Here is a 16498-nt window from a genome sequence, read left to right as displayed (position 1 = left end):
AGATGCCCTGGGGTGGAGGGGGGGAGGGGGTGGTTTCATATCATTAGGGCTTCACACCAACTGCAGTGTAAAGGCAATTGGTTCAAAGCCAAGTTTACAAAGTTCCCAGGTGGTCTATTGGACTGCCTGCAAACTTTTAAAATCCACAGACTGAGGCATTTTAATATTCACAGAGACAGGACAGTTCACCCTTTATTCACATTAAAATGGATGCTGGTGATCAGAGCTCAGTTTTGTCTGGTTATAAAGACGATGTGAAGTTAGCAGTATACCTTAGATCCACCAGCCTGCATTACTCTCAGCAGGCACCAGTCCCAAACTGTAACTGTGGTATAACAAAGGCCTTAGGCACAGCACTCTACCAAACTCCCCTGACTCTGAAAGTTTTGCTGGAAAGACTTGTACTTATATATAGAAAGACCTGTATTTACAGAGCGCCTTTCATGACCTCAGGATGTCCCAAAGCTCTTTACAGCCATTGAACTAATTTTGAAGTGTAGTCGCTGTAGTGTAGGAAATGCGACAGCCAATTTGTGCACAGCAAGCTCCCACAAACAGCGTAGGACAGTGATAATGACCAGATCATCTGGAGCACTGTGGCTGGGAGAAACTGCAGTTTACATTATACAGTGTCACATTATGTAATGGTTAGACAGTTACTACAATGATTGGCAACATGTGGGGGTAGATTTTCAAACTTGCCTCCTGGGCATAAAACTGGCATTGCTGATCGTTTCAATGGAAATGAAAATTAGGTGGTTTCGATAACGGTCAGTGCCAGTTTTACCCCCGGGGGGCAAGTTGAAAATCTACCCCGTGGGTGTTCTTAATCTCAAATCAGGAAAGAATCTCAGTGGTTGGGACAAAAATAAAGCATTGTTGTCTAACATTTAACTTGTTATGGGTTTCTTTAATTCCAACATGGTACATAAAGGGTTAAAAATTAGCATCACTCACAGGAAAAGTTTCCAGTTCATTTCATACTATTGTTACCATATTAATGGTTGTTGGCAGGCATATGTCTGAAGGACAGGGCATATCAGTTCAAATACAAACGTTCTGGGGGTAATTGTAACCTAACCCACCCGGCGGGAAATTGTTGGGATCGGATCCACCGATCCTTTTACCCCCCCCCGCCCGATTTTACTGCCCATTGAAGTCAATAGAGAGTAAAATTGAGCAGAGTGTAAAACAGGCTACACTTACCACATGTCATGTCTCAAATTACTCACATACTGTATCCCAAAATGTTATTTTCTGAAAGAAATCCATCTAATTTGCATTTGAATGAATCAATACTATCTGCTGCTAACGTCTCCCTAGGGAGCCTGTTCCGCAGATTGCTCACTGAAATACTGTTTCCACAGATTAGTTTTGAATGTACCCCTCTTCAAGCGCAGGCCATGGCCTCTGGTTCTACTGTTCTGGACAAGGTGAAACAGCTTATTATGGTCCACATTGCTCTCTTTTGCATCCTTCCAATAGCTGCAATACCCTTTTTGTACTGTGGCGACCATCGTGGAATGGAAGAATAGTAGGTAGTATATTTAATAGTAGATTTTGTGATCCCGCAGTCGCGTGGGCAAGAAATTCAAGGGTACAATGTTCGAGCCTTGTCTCCATCCCATGCTCTCTGCGAGTGCAGTTTCCCTGCTGGGAGTGCAGGATCAGCCCAACTCTGATATAATCTGTATTTCCCCTGGCAGCCTAACTTGGTAACTCACTTGTGAAAGTATACATTTAAAATTTTCTTTGTCCACAGAAAGAACGACATTCAAAATTCATAACAGTCAACATATAAAAACAAAATTAGTTTTACCTGTGAATATATCTAAAATGGCTCATCTGGAAATCATTTAATGGCTATAATGAGTGACCCAGCAATTTCTATCCTGTAAAAGGGAATCTTCACCTAATTAAAGCTCTCATTTTCATTTTTGTTCGGTTTCCTGGCCCACCTTAAAACCTCATTTATCATTCATCATAGCCTTAATAAAAAAAAAATTTTGCTAAAACTCTGATGGTACTCCAACATATTATTTTGTAATTACTGTATTGACCATGCTCGATTATATTAGAAAGTAGTTAGAAGGTCACCTGATCAGTGAAAGCTGGATCTTAATGAATGTTGCAGATGAATGATTCAGCGAGTTACCAATATTTTCAACCACTACCTTCATCAAGTAACTGCAAGAAATCTCTGGAATGGATAGAACATTATACGGGCTCTATGTTCTGTTTTACAGGTTAACCATTTCTGCTGAGTGTCCTATGCAACTAGAAGACTTCCCTATGGACGTCCATGCTTGCCCCCTTAAATTTGGAAGCTGTAAGTGTATTTAAAATTGTAACTAAAAACAAAACTGAATAAAATGATCTAGCATCAGAAGCAGCATGGCAATTGCTTTAAACCGTGGTGGTGGTGGGGGTTTGCTATATATTCGTGACCCAATGTAGAGTGAGACCATCCTCCCATGTGCAATTCATCCCATTAGTTTTCATTTATCACCAACAGAATGACTCATCCAGGGAGGGAAAGGACCTCATATGTATCCAGTTTAAATGTAAGTTGCATTGGTGAATGTTCGTTGCTATATTTATGTTGAAACTTTTTTAAGTGAGAAGCCTAGCTTAAGGGCCAAGGTCCTTAATACAAGATGATGAGATAAATCAAGAAATAAAGAACTTGTTTTTTTAAGTAGCACCTTATCATATCCCTCATGATTTTCCAAAATGCTTCACATCCAACAAATTACTTTTTGAAGGGCAATCACTGTGGGTAAATGTAGCAGCCAACAGCAAGGTCCCACAAAGAAAGAAGGAACAGCATTTGTTTAGCACCTCTCATATCCTAAAGTTATTGCAAAGTGCTTCATAGCCAATAAATTATTTTTGAAGTGTAGTCAATGTTGTTTAGTAGGCAAACATAACAACAAATTTATGCCCAATAAGGTCCCACAAATAGCAATGAGATAAGTGACCAGTTAATCTGTCTTGGTGGTGTATGTTGAGGGATGTATATTGGCCAAGACTCCACGAGAACTCCCTATTCTTCATTGAAAAAGTGATGATTTTGACCCACCGCATGCCCAATAAGAACAGGGTATGCGGTAGGTTAAATAGAGGCAGTGTCCTGCCCTCCAGCTTGGCACCGGACTCTCCCCGGGCGTAATTTTAACTCGTGGGTTTCAAGAGGCATGCAAGGTCCTTTGCCGCAGGCAGGTGAGGGCCTCATACGTATTCAACTCTCGGCGTCCAATGACATCAATTGGACCCTAACTATATTTTAACGCGCAGTCGCGTGCTCAGCGCCCGGTGCCAGCCTCGCCAGGGAAGCCTACGCCACACAGGAGCAGACCCAGAGGAGGGCCGATAATATAAGCTACTTTAATTTTTATTTGGTTTCCTTGTATGCCATCAGGAGCAGGATTGCAACCCCACAAGGAACCGTCCCTACCCCGGGCTTCTCCTCCCACCTCCGACGCACTCCCAAAACGCTTCAGAGCCAATGGACTACTTTTTTTTGAAGTGCAGTCACTGTTATGTTGTAGGAAAACAGGGGAGCAATTTGCATACAGTGAGGTCCCATGTAGTAAATGAGGTGAATGACCAGTTCCTCTGCTTTGGTGGTGTTAGTTGCAGGGTGAATGTTAACCAAAACACTAAGATAACTCCCTGTTCTTCTTTGAAAAAATTCCATGCAATCTTTTACTTCCATCTGAACAGGCAGACGAGCTCTTGATTTAATGTCTCATCTGAAAGATGTCACCTCCCACAACACTCAGATTATGAGCTCATGCCCTGGAGGAAATACCTAAACTAACTGTCGCCTTTAAAATTCACTTCATTTATAGGTCCCTTGGTAAAAGCCAGCAGTCAAAATCTTGAAACTACATCAGGTTTTATTCCCAATGTTGTAGTACAGTATCTGAACACAAAATAGTTGTAATTTTAGCCGCGACATTGATGCCTGGTGTCATGTGACACTGTTCATTCATGGTGATGTGAAGGTGGAGTTAAGAAAACAACTTGATTGTAGAGATTAAAAGAAAATAAAAGGAAAATGATGAAAATGCACAGCAAGCATCTAAAAGAGGGAGGTTAACATTTCGGATGGCACTGGTCTGGTGACCTGAAACAATAATCTATCTATCGTAGTTAGATGTTGACTGACCTGCTATGCATTTCTTGCATTTTCCATTCCTGTTTTAAGTGAATGGATTTTGCAAATAAAATAAAGTGGGGGTTTAATTCTATTCATTTTCTGAAAGATTTTTTTCTGCGCATTATGGACTGGGGCAGGGCAGCGAGAAGAAACACTGAGAAATCAGCAGCATGAAAAATAATTTTTTTTTTCATTGCATTCTATGATGGTGATTTTTTTGAGACCAAACAGGTATATTTTGCTGAAATGGAAAAAAATATATTTTTTAATTTGAATAATTGACTTTGAGGCTATTAGTTTGTGAATTAATATAATGTGCAAGTAAACTAATTTTCTTGTATTTGATTATTTGTTAATCGAGACAGTACAATTAATTTTGATAGCAAAGAATTGAATATTGAAGTGGTCAAAATTATTAAAAGGCGTCATGGACTTGGCAAGATTAATGAGAGCATTCTCCAGAAATATATTTAGAGTAACTTTTGAATATTCTGAATGGAAGAGGTACAGTATCTTGGCTTACAAATGGAAAATTTTAAATTGCATTACAAAATAGCAATTAAAACAAAGAAGAAACTAGAAAAGGAATCATTAAAAAAAATCTGTGGAGCCTCCTCTAATGCCTCATCGGTTATATTCATCACCCGGAGTAACATAAAGCCATACAGACCAGAAGGTCTCGAGTACGATTGCTGGGCTGTCCAGAGTTAACTGATCTCAGTTGTGGCAGCAGTAAGGATGCTAAAGTTATCTTCAATGCTCCTGGAAGAGATATACCAGCCAAGATTCCTGCTCCTAATCACTACCCAGTGACCCCCTGCTGGAAAGTGAACATTGGGTGAGATCAGGTTTGTTCAAAATTTCTTCCACAGTCAAATAGCCTGTCGCCTCTCATCGTTGCAGCTCACATATAAAAGAGGGTCAGTTTGGTAAGGTATCAGAGAATGCCATGGACCTGAACTTCAGCAGGACTCAGTAGCCTAGATTTTCCAAGACAAACACAGTTCAGTCACAGATCACCAGAAACTTGCAAAAACTCAGGTGAAGTGTAGTCTGTTGTTTGCATGCAATTGTCCTTAGTCAGCCAACATAATTATTAATAACTCCAGGTGCAGTCCTGGACAGTTCAGGGCCAAATAGAAACTAAAAGTGGAAAGTGATCCTGTGTAAAATTGAGACCAATCCTCCCTCACTTCAGTTTAACATTTCAATGACATCACCAATAATCTTCATGATAATTGGTCAAATTAACTGTCAATCAAGAAGAACCTTCACTCAATGAGCTATAAAACCTTGATATCAATGGCAAAGTGTATTTTCCATTTTTTTCTAAATGCCTAAAGGCAGTCTAGTGAAAATTAATAATTCTTAGCAGGTAACATCATGCATATAGTCGAGATATTTAGGCAGTAATACAGAAAGCCACACAAAGGTAACAATCACACTCGAATGCTTTTTACAAAAATTCTATATGTTATTTTGCTGCCTTCTCTTTTCCCCCTACTTTCCTCATGTTTTTACTGTTTCCTCTCACTGTACAGTACTTCATATACAAGCATGGACCAGTAGTGCTGAATGAGGCTTGGTGAATGTGAATCCCTGTCTGGCCTGTGATTCCAATTCACCAACTTTTGCATTGCGGGCTCCAGTCACTGGGCTGCCTGTCACACTCAGACTGAACATTATTTATCAGTCTAAAAATTTATTTGGTAATATAGCTGTTTCAAAGCAGATTGTGGATGCTGGTTCCATTGAAATTTTCAAGACTGAGATCAATAGATTTTTGTTAGGTAAGGGTATCAAGGGATATGGAACAAAGACCGGTTAATGAAGTTGAGGTGTAGATCAGCCATAATCTAATTAATTAGTGGAACAGGTTCAAGGAGTTGAATGGCCTGCTCCTGTCCTATCTCCCAATGTTCCTATTTTACAAACATCCTTAATTAAAAGACTGACTTGATATAAGATCTTACTTGTCAGCTGTGACTCATTGGTAGCACTGTGAGTCAGAAGGTGGTGGGTTCAAGTCCCACTCCAGAGACTTGAGCAAATAATCTAGTCTGACACTTCAGTGCCATATTGAGGGAGTACTGCACTGTTGGAGGAGCCGCCTTTCAGATGAGACGTTAAACTGAGGCCTAGTCAGCCCTCTCAGGTGGACCTAAACGATCCCATGGCACTAATCGAAGAAGAGCAAGAGAGTTCTCCCGGGTATCCTGGCCAATATTTATCCCTCACCAACATCACTAAAACAAATTATGTGGTCATTATCTCGTTGCTATTTGTGGGACCTTGCTGTGCGCAAAATAGCTGCCGCGTTTCCTACATTACAACAGTGACTACACTTCAAAAAGTACTTAATTGGCTGTAAAGCGCTATGGAATGTCCTACAGTCATTAAAGGCACTATATAAATGCAAGTTCATTCTTCTTTCTTTAAATAAACATGTCCTAGTAGAAGCTAGAGTCCTAACCCAAAATTTCTGAAAGTTTGGGTGAACAATTTATATTGTTATTTTAAGCCAAAACTAGGGGCAAGAAGCCATGTTAATCTGCTCCCAGCATCCAGATGAAACAATACAAGGTACATTTGCAGTATTGTACCACCCAAGTTTTCTCCTTTTAATATTTTAAGTTTTATTAACTTAAATCTGGTCCCTGACTCCCCTGCTGGGTTTAGCCTCCTCTTCTGCTTCCTCTTCATAGTCTACCAGACCTTCATGTGCCACCCCTGTTCTGGTCTCTGCCACTCCCGCTGGCCCATTCCACTGGCCGAGACCTCCAATCATTATCAATGTCAGTTCATATTCTCTGTGTTTGTCATTTATTTATAGTGCTGTAAGCGCTTTGAAGAAAAAAGGCCTCCTATCCTTTCTTTAGCTCTGTAAGCAATTTAAAGAACAAATCTGCTCTTTAAAGAGGTAGTGATTAGCCTGCAGCGTGGGAGTAAGGACAAGGACATACACAGATAAGTGAGGTGGGGTAGGGTGGGGGGGTTGAGGCAGACGGAGTGGGATATGGAATGAGTTAGAGAGAGGGGTGGGGCGATTAAGTGTTGGGAAAGGGAGAGGTGGGGATAGCTGTTCAGTGGAGAGGGATAAGGTGGAGGGGCGAAGATAGACAGTGAGGCACTAGCACAAAGTACACCGGTAGTGAGATGGGATGCGGAAGCAGTGGTCAGAATGGGCAGTGGTAGGGGAAGAATTGTCATTGTAGCAGAGGAGATACCCTGTGCCCTGGCCCAATTTTTCTCTCCTTCCCGGAACCCAAAACCTGTTTTGAACCTTGGTCACATCACTTCCACCCACGACCCAAAAATTACGGATGGAGCACAAACAGGAAGGTGTAGGGGAGGCAAGGGGTTTGGGGCAAAACAAGAGGGATTGTGGACAGGGCTAGAAAGGCATGTGGAGGGGATGTGGGGGACATGACATGGGAAAAGGAATGAAGGGGAGGGAATGCAACAGGGGATCACGGGGAAAGCCGGCATACAGAGGTCAAAAGGGTAGGAGGTGATGTTGGCGACTGTCTAACGCAAAGAATTAGAGCATGTGGTGCCTTGCTCACGACAACTACAAACCTTCCCCCCACTGCCCATGACCCAAAACTTAATTGGAGCCCTGGTTCAATCCTTTCCACCACCCATGACCTAAGATTCCTTCCCTGAACTACCACACCTACCTCACATCTGAAAGGAAGGAAGAAAAAGGAACGGAAGCAAAAAATTACAGAGAAAGAAATAAAAGATGAGCAAGACAGAGAGAAAACAGGAAATGAGACATAGAGAACCACATCACGACAGAGAGAGACAGAAAGATAGAAATAGAGGGGATGATAGATAGAAGCAGCAAAACAAAAATGACATAGATAAGAGAGAGATGCAATGCCTGAGTAATTGCATGAAATACCTGCTTCCAATAACATATTAAAAGTTATGTATTTAATGTGCCATTCCTTTAAGTAGCACACTTACTTCCGATGACACTTTGTTGATGACACCCCATTGTTATAAAACAACATATCCTCTGACTTAATGTGAACAATGCTCGGGGAGATTTGCTGTAGTTAATAATACATTCTATGTTACATGGTATAACACTCCTGTTATTACATAACAGCGGGGTAGATTTTCAACTTGCCGTTTGGGGATAAAACTGGTGTTGTGGATCGATTGCCCATTATAGAAACCGCCCGATTGACATTTTCATTGATCCACAACTCCAATTATGTGCCCGGGGGGAGAGTTGAAAATCTACTCCTGTATCTTCTGACTCATCATGAGCAACTGGGAGATCCATTTGTATATATTAAAAGTCTTGTTGATGCTTGCAGTTCCTGTACAAGTACAATCAAGGCTAGCAATCAGCACAGTAAAATTTTGAGAACTGGTTTTCTAGGTTGACACTATTGTAATTTTCTAGTGTTCTAGGCTGACACTAGTGTCCTGGTAAATAGCGATCCCTCAGCCAACATCACTAAAACAAAATATCTGGTTATTATCACTTTGCTGTCTGTGGGACCTTGCTGTGCGCGATCTGTCTGCTGTCTTTCCTACATTACAACATTGACTACACTGCAAAAGTATTTCATTGGCTGTAAGGTGCTTTGGGACATTCTGAGATCGTGAAAGGTGCTATATAAACGCAAGTCTTTCCTTCTTAATATTCGTCTCTCAGCCAACATCACTAAAACAATATTAATTGGTCATTTATCTCATTGCTGTTTGTGGGACCTTGCTAGGCACAAATTGGCTGCCACATTTCCTACATTACAACAGTGACTATACTTCAAAAGTACTTCATTGACTGTAAAGTGCTTTAGGATGTCCTGAAGGTAATAAATGCAAGTTCTTTCTTTCTTTTTCTATTACATAATAGCTGCTCCCATTATCAACATGAACCATTTGTCTCTGTAAGCTTGCCAATTAAACAGGCAAGGAGACTGGTTATTTCTACTTTGCAAATGATCAGATCTAGACAATACTCTGATCGTGCTGCAGGAGGCTGACAATAAAATCTGACAGACGATTCACGATGGGCAATAATGACATTGTAAGATAATTCGAATAGGTTTGTTGTGACGCACTGTGACTGGGATTCAAGGCAGCAGAGTCTGTTCCATTCAAGATTATAAAAGAAATAACCCATGCCTATAAGTGATTACAAGGCAGTAATCTCAGTGAGGAGTTCAGAAGGTGAGCCGAAATTGAGTCATCTAAAGCAGGAGATTAGTTGAACTTGAACTCACTCCGGGATATCTGGTAGCTCCTGGAATAGATAGTGTGAACTTTGTGGGGTGTTTTTTCAGTATGAGGTCTATTTTTGCCAGAATTACCAACCTGCGCAATCTGCGCTATTGATGTGTGAATGCTGCACACACTGGAAGATTAATGATTGTAACATTATTACTGCAAATATATCAGGAGAAAAGTCTGCAGTTAAACCCTGAAAGAATGTACATTCTGTATTTTATTCTATCACAGTAATCTAATTGAGATTTGACAAATTAAACTTTTATTGCCTTGGTGGGCTGGAAGTTTCAACAATTTATTTAATGTTTGTTGCAAGCCAGTTTACTGATTTAATAGTGAAGCTCAGTAAAGTGTTCACAATGAACAGCCCTGTGCAGGATTGCACTGTGATATTTGAAAGCAGAAGATTCCTAATCCTCCCACCACTTATTATTTTTTTCTCTCCTCTCCTGTAGGTACTGACTCATGGTGGGGTACAGTTCTACAAATGCCCTCCAGTAACACACTGTTTATGTCTGAGCCTAGACAAGGCTTTTCAACCATGGGGAGCATTCCAGATTCTATTGTCACATGATGTACACATAGGCTCATTCTAACTGTATAGTAACTAGGAATGAGAACCAAGGCTGATTTTTTTTCTCTTCCCTAACCCAGGGCAGCAGTGAGGCCAATTGTAGCACTCTTACTACTGCCCTGGTTGAGGTGACCTAACTCAGCGCAGGCTGGGGATTGAACCTCGGACCTTCCGATCTGTGTCACTCAGCTCCACATCATGCAGTATATTTAACAGATGAGTGATCTTTTTTATTTCAAATTGTTCAGTTGTGATGCTACTTGATCAGTTGATAGGTATATTAAATAATTGAGGAAATTTTCAGGCGCATTACTCAATGTAAACATTCAAATTCTCAATCGCTCTGTGACAATAACTGCCTTTAATGCTGCTTTTCCATACAGCAGCAAGTAATTGTGTTACAGCTGCTTTAAAGCACTTGGATACAGGCAGAAGAAAAGTTACTAGAGAGGCTGTCTAGAGCGGGTAACATGCTGGTAAAGTGATCGGTGGTACGACAAATGTGGAAAACTTATTTTTATTTTCATTATTTCCAAACCACACATTTGTCTATTCCGTGAGAAGCTCTTTGTTCCAACTCTACTTATCCAAACAGGTCACTTATCCAAATCAGTTGGACCTCCCAGCCTGACCTATGTATATAATTATTTCATTACACAATATTCATTCTAATCCTTTTAATTCTGTTGTGTAACTTGAATTATCTATTAATTCATTTTATGTAGCACAAAATGCTTTCAGTGCTATTGCTATTGAATCATTGGATAATTCACATTTTTTTCAAGCAATAATTGACTTTGAATTAAAAGTAGGCTACATTTGCTTCTGTACTGAGATAATATTGTTTAATGCAATAGACCATTGGAATTAATTAATATGCAATTGATTATCTGAATTATTCACTTTTCTGAACAGGAGTGTTTCCCACAATATTTGGATGAATGGTATCTTTATAAGTTGACAAGATATTGCAGACAATTATAATAACACTATGAATAAGGAGAAACAGATCTCTGATAAAATTATGCTATTATATTCTCAATTTACTTTCTCCTTTTATTAGAATTCCCTCCCAACTGAACTTCATCAATTTTGCAGGCCAGTTCCACCTCACTATTTTAAATGTGACATTTTGAGAGCGCAGCATTGTCAGAGGTGCGGTCCTTGGGATAAGACATTAAACTAAGGCCCTGTCTGCCTGTACTGGCGGTTCACTTGGACATGAAAGATTCCCTGGCACTGGTCAAAAAACAGCAGGGTCTTGGCCAACGTTTCTCCCTCAACCAATACCACTAGAAAAACAGATTAACTGGTCATCCATCTCACTGCTGTTGTGAAGTATTGCTAGCATGTTTTCCTACATAAGAACAGTCACTTCACTTGAAATGGAATTCATTTTAATGGGCCTTGAGATGTCTCAACATGGTATGGTACAATCAGGCATTATTATTGATGGGAAGTGTTCTAACTTTGCTTAAACACAAATTATGTAGTGTAAATCAGATGAAGTCATCTGAATCAAATTTTAGCAGTGTGAGACCATGTTGGTTTCATACAAATTGCAGTATAATTGCAACTGGTGAAAAACGTTTAAAAAAAGTTCACAGGGATTTGATTAGAGCACTAAGCTTTTCAAAACTAATTTTTAAGCTTTTTAATTTTAGCAAAGAGCTGATTGACCTTTCAGCTATTTGTTAATATTAAAATGTAACTGGAATTAAAACGTTGATGAGCACGCCCAAATCACTTTACAGCCAATTAAGTACTTATGAAGTGTAGTCACTGTTGTAATGTAGGAAACACGGCAGTCAATTTGCACACAGCAAGGTCTCACAAACAGCAATGTAACAATGACCAGATAATCTGTTTCAGTGATGTTGGTTGAGGGATAAATGTTGGCCAGGACACCGGGGAGAAGTCTCCTGCACTTCTTCGAAACAGTGCCATGGGAGAGGGCAGATGTCGCTATCTCCTAGTCCTGCCTCTATTCCTGACATCATGCTGCAAGAGGACGGATGCAAGAACTCCCCACCCCCATAGGAAACCAAAGTGCATTGATGCATGGGGCAAGAGAACTGATATAACTGGGTACCACCCCAATTAGCAACTGTGCTAATTGCTGCCAGCTCGAAATCCAACATCTGTGAATTTTCAGGGCCACTGACTTCAAAGTGACCTTTTGCATATTAGACGTAATACACATCATCTGCAGTGTGAGGAAAGCAAGCTAGTAGTGATCAAAATTAAAGTGACCTCTCACATCTCATATTAAAACTATGCATTTTGTTTCCAGTGTAAAAACAGAAACAACGAGCTCCAGTATTACACAAAAAGCATTATACGTGCAAATATAACTTAGGGCTGTAGTTATACTTCTAGTTATGTATCACTGCAAAGCAGAAGTGGGAGTAAAACTTTGAGATCAGCGATGGCTGCACATCACATTTAAGGAGCAGTGAAATCCCCAGCACTTCGAGGTTTCAAATGTTTCTCCAGTTCGCAGGTGGTAGTCTAACTTTACTCTGCCAGGTGTACGGCGGGACGTCGAGTGAATGCGGTGCGTAATTAGGTCAAGACGAGATGATGTCAGGACTGCAAGATGCACCACCCAGTAATTGTAGCAGTTTGTGCCTACAGCCACTTATGTTCAGCAAAAAAATATTTCTTGGATTTCACTTTCATTTTCATTGTTTGCTTTTGGTATAATGTTCAGATGTATCCATTAATGATCATAGACCATGCACCATCCTCAGTGTGTGCAACAGGACCAATGTTCTAATCGTTTTGGAAAATTCAAGAAATTTGAATGGTAACATAAGTCTGGTCTGTGCAGGTACATTTGGAGGGGATAGATATGTGCAATATAAATGCAATCTAAATGGCTAACTGAAATCAAACGATATTTTGATTCATTTATAATACTGATTGTTAAAACAATTAGCACCCGGATATTGTAAGCAGATAAATGACATTAGGTTGCAATGTAGTTTTCAGCTATTATTAAATCCTTTCGTTTCAACCAACACACGAGCAGAACGCCATCTCATGAAAGTCACAGCCACGCCAACGTAAACAACCTGTTGCAATGGTGGGTTCACCGTCTAACATTTCTAATCTCTTCTTCCCAATAGATGCCTATCCGAACTTAGAGGTTATTTACACATGGACTAATGAAATTAACAAATCTGTGGTTGTGGCAGAAGATGGGTCTCGTCTGAACCAATACGATTTATTAGGTCAAACTGTGGGCAGTGAAATTATCTTATCAAGCACAGGTCTGTTTATATTTTCACCTGCATTTGCTCATTGATATGAGACAGCATTTATATTTATGTCTAGTGTTTTTATTCCAGTAAACTTCTGAGTCATTTTTCTATGTTACAGGCACCACACAAATGCAAGTTGTTGTAATATAAATAGCACACACAGGTCCATGTCCCCATAACTGTGATTAAAAGACCACGAAATTGAATTTTGTTTAAATGGTTAATCGGTGCATTTTGTTTCAGATCTTCAACATTTGCTGCTTTCCCTTTGTCCTTTAAATGAAACCTATCTGCCACTCTCTCGGAATAAAACGCGGAGATAAAGCAGACGCCGCCACCAAAGCCGCCGTGATTAAAAAAGGGGGTGGGTGACAGAAATAAACTTCCTCGGGGCGCTGTCGCATTTTAATGAATTAGCTGCAGGCAGCGGTTCTGGTTCTGAGTGACAGATCCAGGGTGATTGACAACGGCGTTCCATTCGAGAATTCTAAAGGTGGGGGAACCCCCGACACGTTTCGAGCACCCGCGAGTCACGTGCCGGCGCCTCAAGCTCGCGTGAACCTCGGCTTAGCGTTGACGTCATCCCCTCCGAGGTACCCCGCTCCGATTGGCTGGTGGCGAAGCAATTTCACACTCACGTGGACGGTGGTGTTACATAAAGCGATTAGAAGGCGCGGATTGCAGGGCTGGAGCTGCTATAAATAAAGGAGTTCACGTTCGACATGTAACTCTAACACCTCTGGAGTATATTTTCCACCGCGAGTGAATCAAATGCAGGTTGCTTTACTAAATGATCGAAAAACTGCAAATATCCCCATGGATTTTGCAATGCAAATGGTTCAAAATCTGCAATTAGAGCCGGTATCAAAAGTCCTGATCAGAGATTCGCAGTAAGAGGCTTTTAAATGATTTACATAGACACAGTTTAAAAAAATAATTTTAGTGAAATTCTTGGGCACAATGATCCAGCCTCAATCTCACCTGCTAGTTTGGTAAAAAAAAAAGATATATACATTACTGCTGTTGTGTTTAAAGATTAATTTTAGTCCTTGCAGAATTTCATACATTCTGTATTTACTATAGAAAATACAGTGTTAGCGCAAAGCACAAAAAGCTGACACACACACATGCCTCTGGTCTGAGACTGGTATCTGTAAGAGTGCAATGTTCAGCAGGCAGATGTGTGATCAACTGCTAACTGCATCTTGTACTGAATTGACCAGTAAGGAGCTCTGGACATGCCTGCTTGGATGCATGCGCAAAACGTTGCTATCCAGGTGGGTGATTGTAATGTTATGAGAACATGGGCAGAAGCACCTGCTTTCTTGTAACATTATAAAGATCGAACAAGTAAGTTCATACAGTTGTAGTTGCCAGGAGGTCCCAGTGGATCTTTTGGGTATTCCTTGGCGCGTGTTCAAGGTCCAAGCGGTGAGAGACTGCCAATTGGAAACGGTCTCACATCTCTCACCTTAATATCCTCACATCTGATTCCCGAATTATAATGTCACTTTTGCATCGATGCGCAGACAAAACTTTTGCTTTGACATGCAATTAACTATAACTATATGTGTACAGACGCGTGTTATTAGCATAATTTTTTTTTAAAAGGCCCAAAATCACTTAGAAAATTTTGAGCGGGATAACACATATATCAGTATCTCAAAGATCCCCTTAAAACTCTTCTATGATTTTAAGCGAAATGAGGACGCAAAGAATATCAAAAGCAGCTTGCGTTCCCTGCCCAAACAGATCAGACAAGAAGATTTCCATTCTGTCGCATTTTCTGCTAACCTTTATCTCAGAAGAAAATACTGGCTAAGAGTACATGCACGCAAACTAATACAATAGGGTTATGGTACTTGATTGATTTGCATCGGTAAAAACGATTCTTGTAGCAAAATAAGGCAATATTTGTAAATCATTCGCATCTTCCTATGATTTATTTCCAAGGTCACTCGTTTACGGTGACCGAATAAGCCTTTCTGTTTCTGTTATATGGTGTTCCAGGAATTTTACGTATGTTTTGAAGATATCATTCTGTGACTCTTCTCCGTTTTTAATTAGGACCACTGGTTTATATTGACCGATCAAGTCAGATTACATTTTTGTGACATGCAATTCGGGATATCCTGTGGGTTTCACCAATTATCTACAGTGCTGTCTATTCCCCCATGAAAACCCACAGATCAATGGCCTTGCTTATTCTCACCGACATTCAAGCAAAGTGCTCAGGCTGCTCTAATGGGTTCCTAGTACATACTAGCACACAACCGAGGGCACTAACTGCAAAGTCAGATTCTGGACACGACACACTAAGCGGGGACTTACCAATTGACAATCATGGCCGCATTGTTTTCTGCAACGAATGGAAGTTCTCCATCGATTTTTAATAACAAGATGCAAACAATGAAACCCAGTATTTCTAACATCATCCGGCACGCTTTTTTTTTTAGCAGTAACAGTTTTAAAAATGATAGCGACAGACCGGCCAAGAACCACATGCCCAAATGATCCAAGATAGTTCACACATCCTGACTTTTGGTCCTTCCAGACTGTGCCGTTCTGGATATCCAATTGGTCCGTGAATTGAAACCCTTTGCAAATACAGTTTGGAACTTTGATATGTCTGTATTTGTGTCTCTTTTAGAGATATGATGGTTCCAAAAAAAAAATCCACAAGTTGCTAACGTAAAAAGCTTTGCCCTAAACGATGGGCGAGATCGTCACGACGTGTAGACGCGAATCTGTGCAGAGTAGATGACACACTGCTGAATGCAGATTGCAAGAAGGGATTAGTGGGGAACAAAAATCGGATTTCCAAGAGAGGAGAGCAGCAGCTATCAGTGGCGTTTCTGCAGTTTATGAGCTCTTTATTGGGCACATATCAGGAGTTAGGTATGCAGACAAACACAAACTAAAAGTGTTTAGACAGACTGAACGCGTTATGCATGGCTTATTTTTAAAAATCTATTATTGCCCAAGGTAAGGCACTCTGAACTTAAAGAAAGAGTTAAAACAGTTAAAAAGTGGCCTTTAAAATCTGTTTTGGTACACAGCTGATCTTACTGGCGACATAGTGGTGTAATAACAATGTTAGCGGCATTCTTTGCAGCTCGTTTGGTGCATTTTGCAATATGAATTATTCTTTAGTAGCAATTTTAGAAGTGGGTACTCTGTAAAATGCACCAACTGAAGTGTCAAAAATGAACATTTACTGCCGGTGGGGGGCAACATGCCTCC

At 40.4% G+C, this 16498-nt stretch overlaps 1 protein-coding gene across 1 annotated transcript in view; it reads right to left on the bottom strand.

The window, feature by feature from the left end:
* The window catches only part of gabrb3 (gamma-aminobutyric acid type A receptor subunit beta3), a 387525-nt gene extending 371838 nt beyond the window's left edge, over window positions 1-15687 (bottom strand). Inside the window, exon 1 of the mRNA XM_067985792.1 lies at window positions 15587-15687. Coding sequence (XP_067841893.1) covers window positions 15587-15687 — 101 coding nt within the window. The remainder of the gene's footprint in view (window positions 1-15586) is intronic.
* Between the last annotated feature and the right edge of the window lie 811 nt (window positions 15688-16498).

Source organism: Heptranchias perlo, chromosome 6 (genome assembly GCF_035084215.1).
Source record: "Heptranchias perlo isolate sHepPer1 chromosome 6, sHepPer1.hap1, whole genome shotgun sequence".
Lineage (NCBI taxonomy): Eukaryota > Metazoa > Chordata > Chondrichthyes > Hexanchiformes > Hexanchidae > Heptranchias > Heptranchias perlo.
Note: the sequence above shows the minus strand (reverse complement) of the source record. Positions and strands in the feature narration are given on the sequence as shown.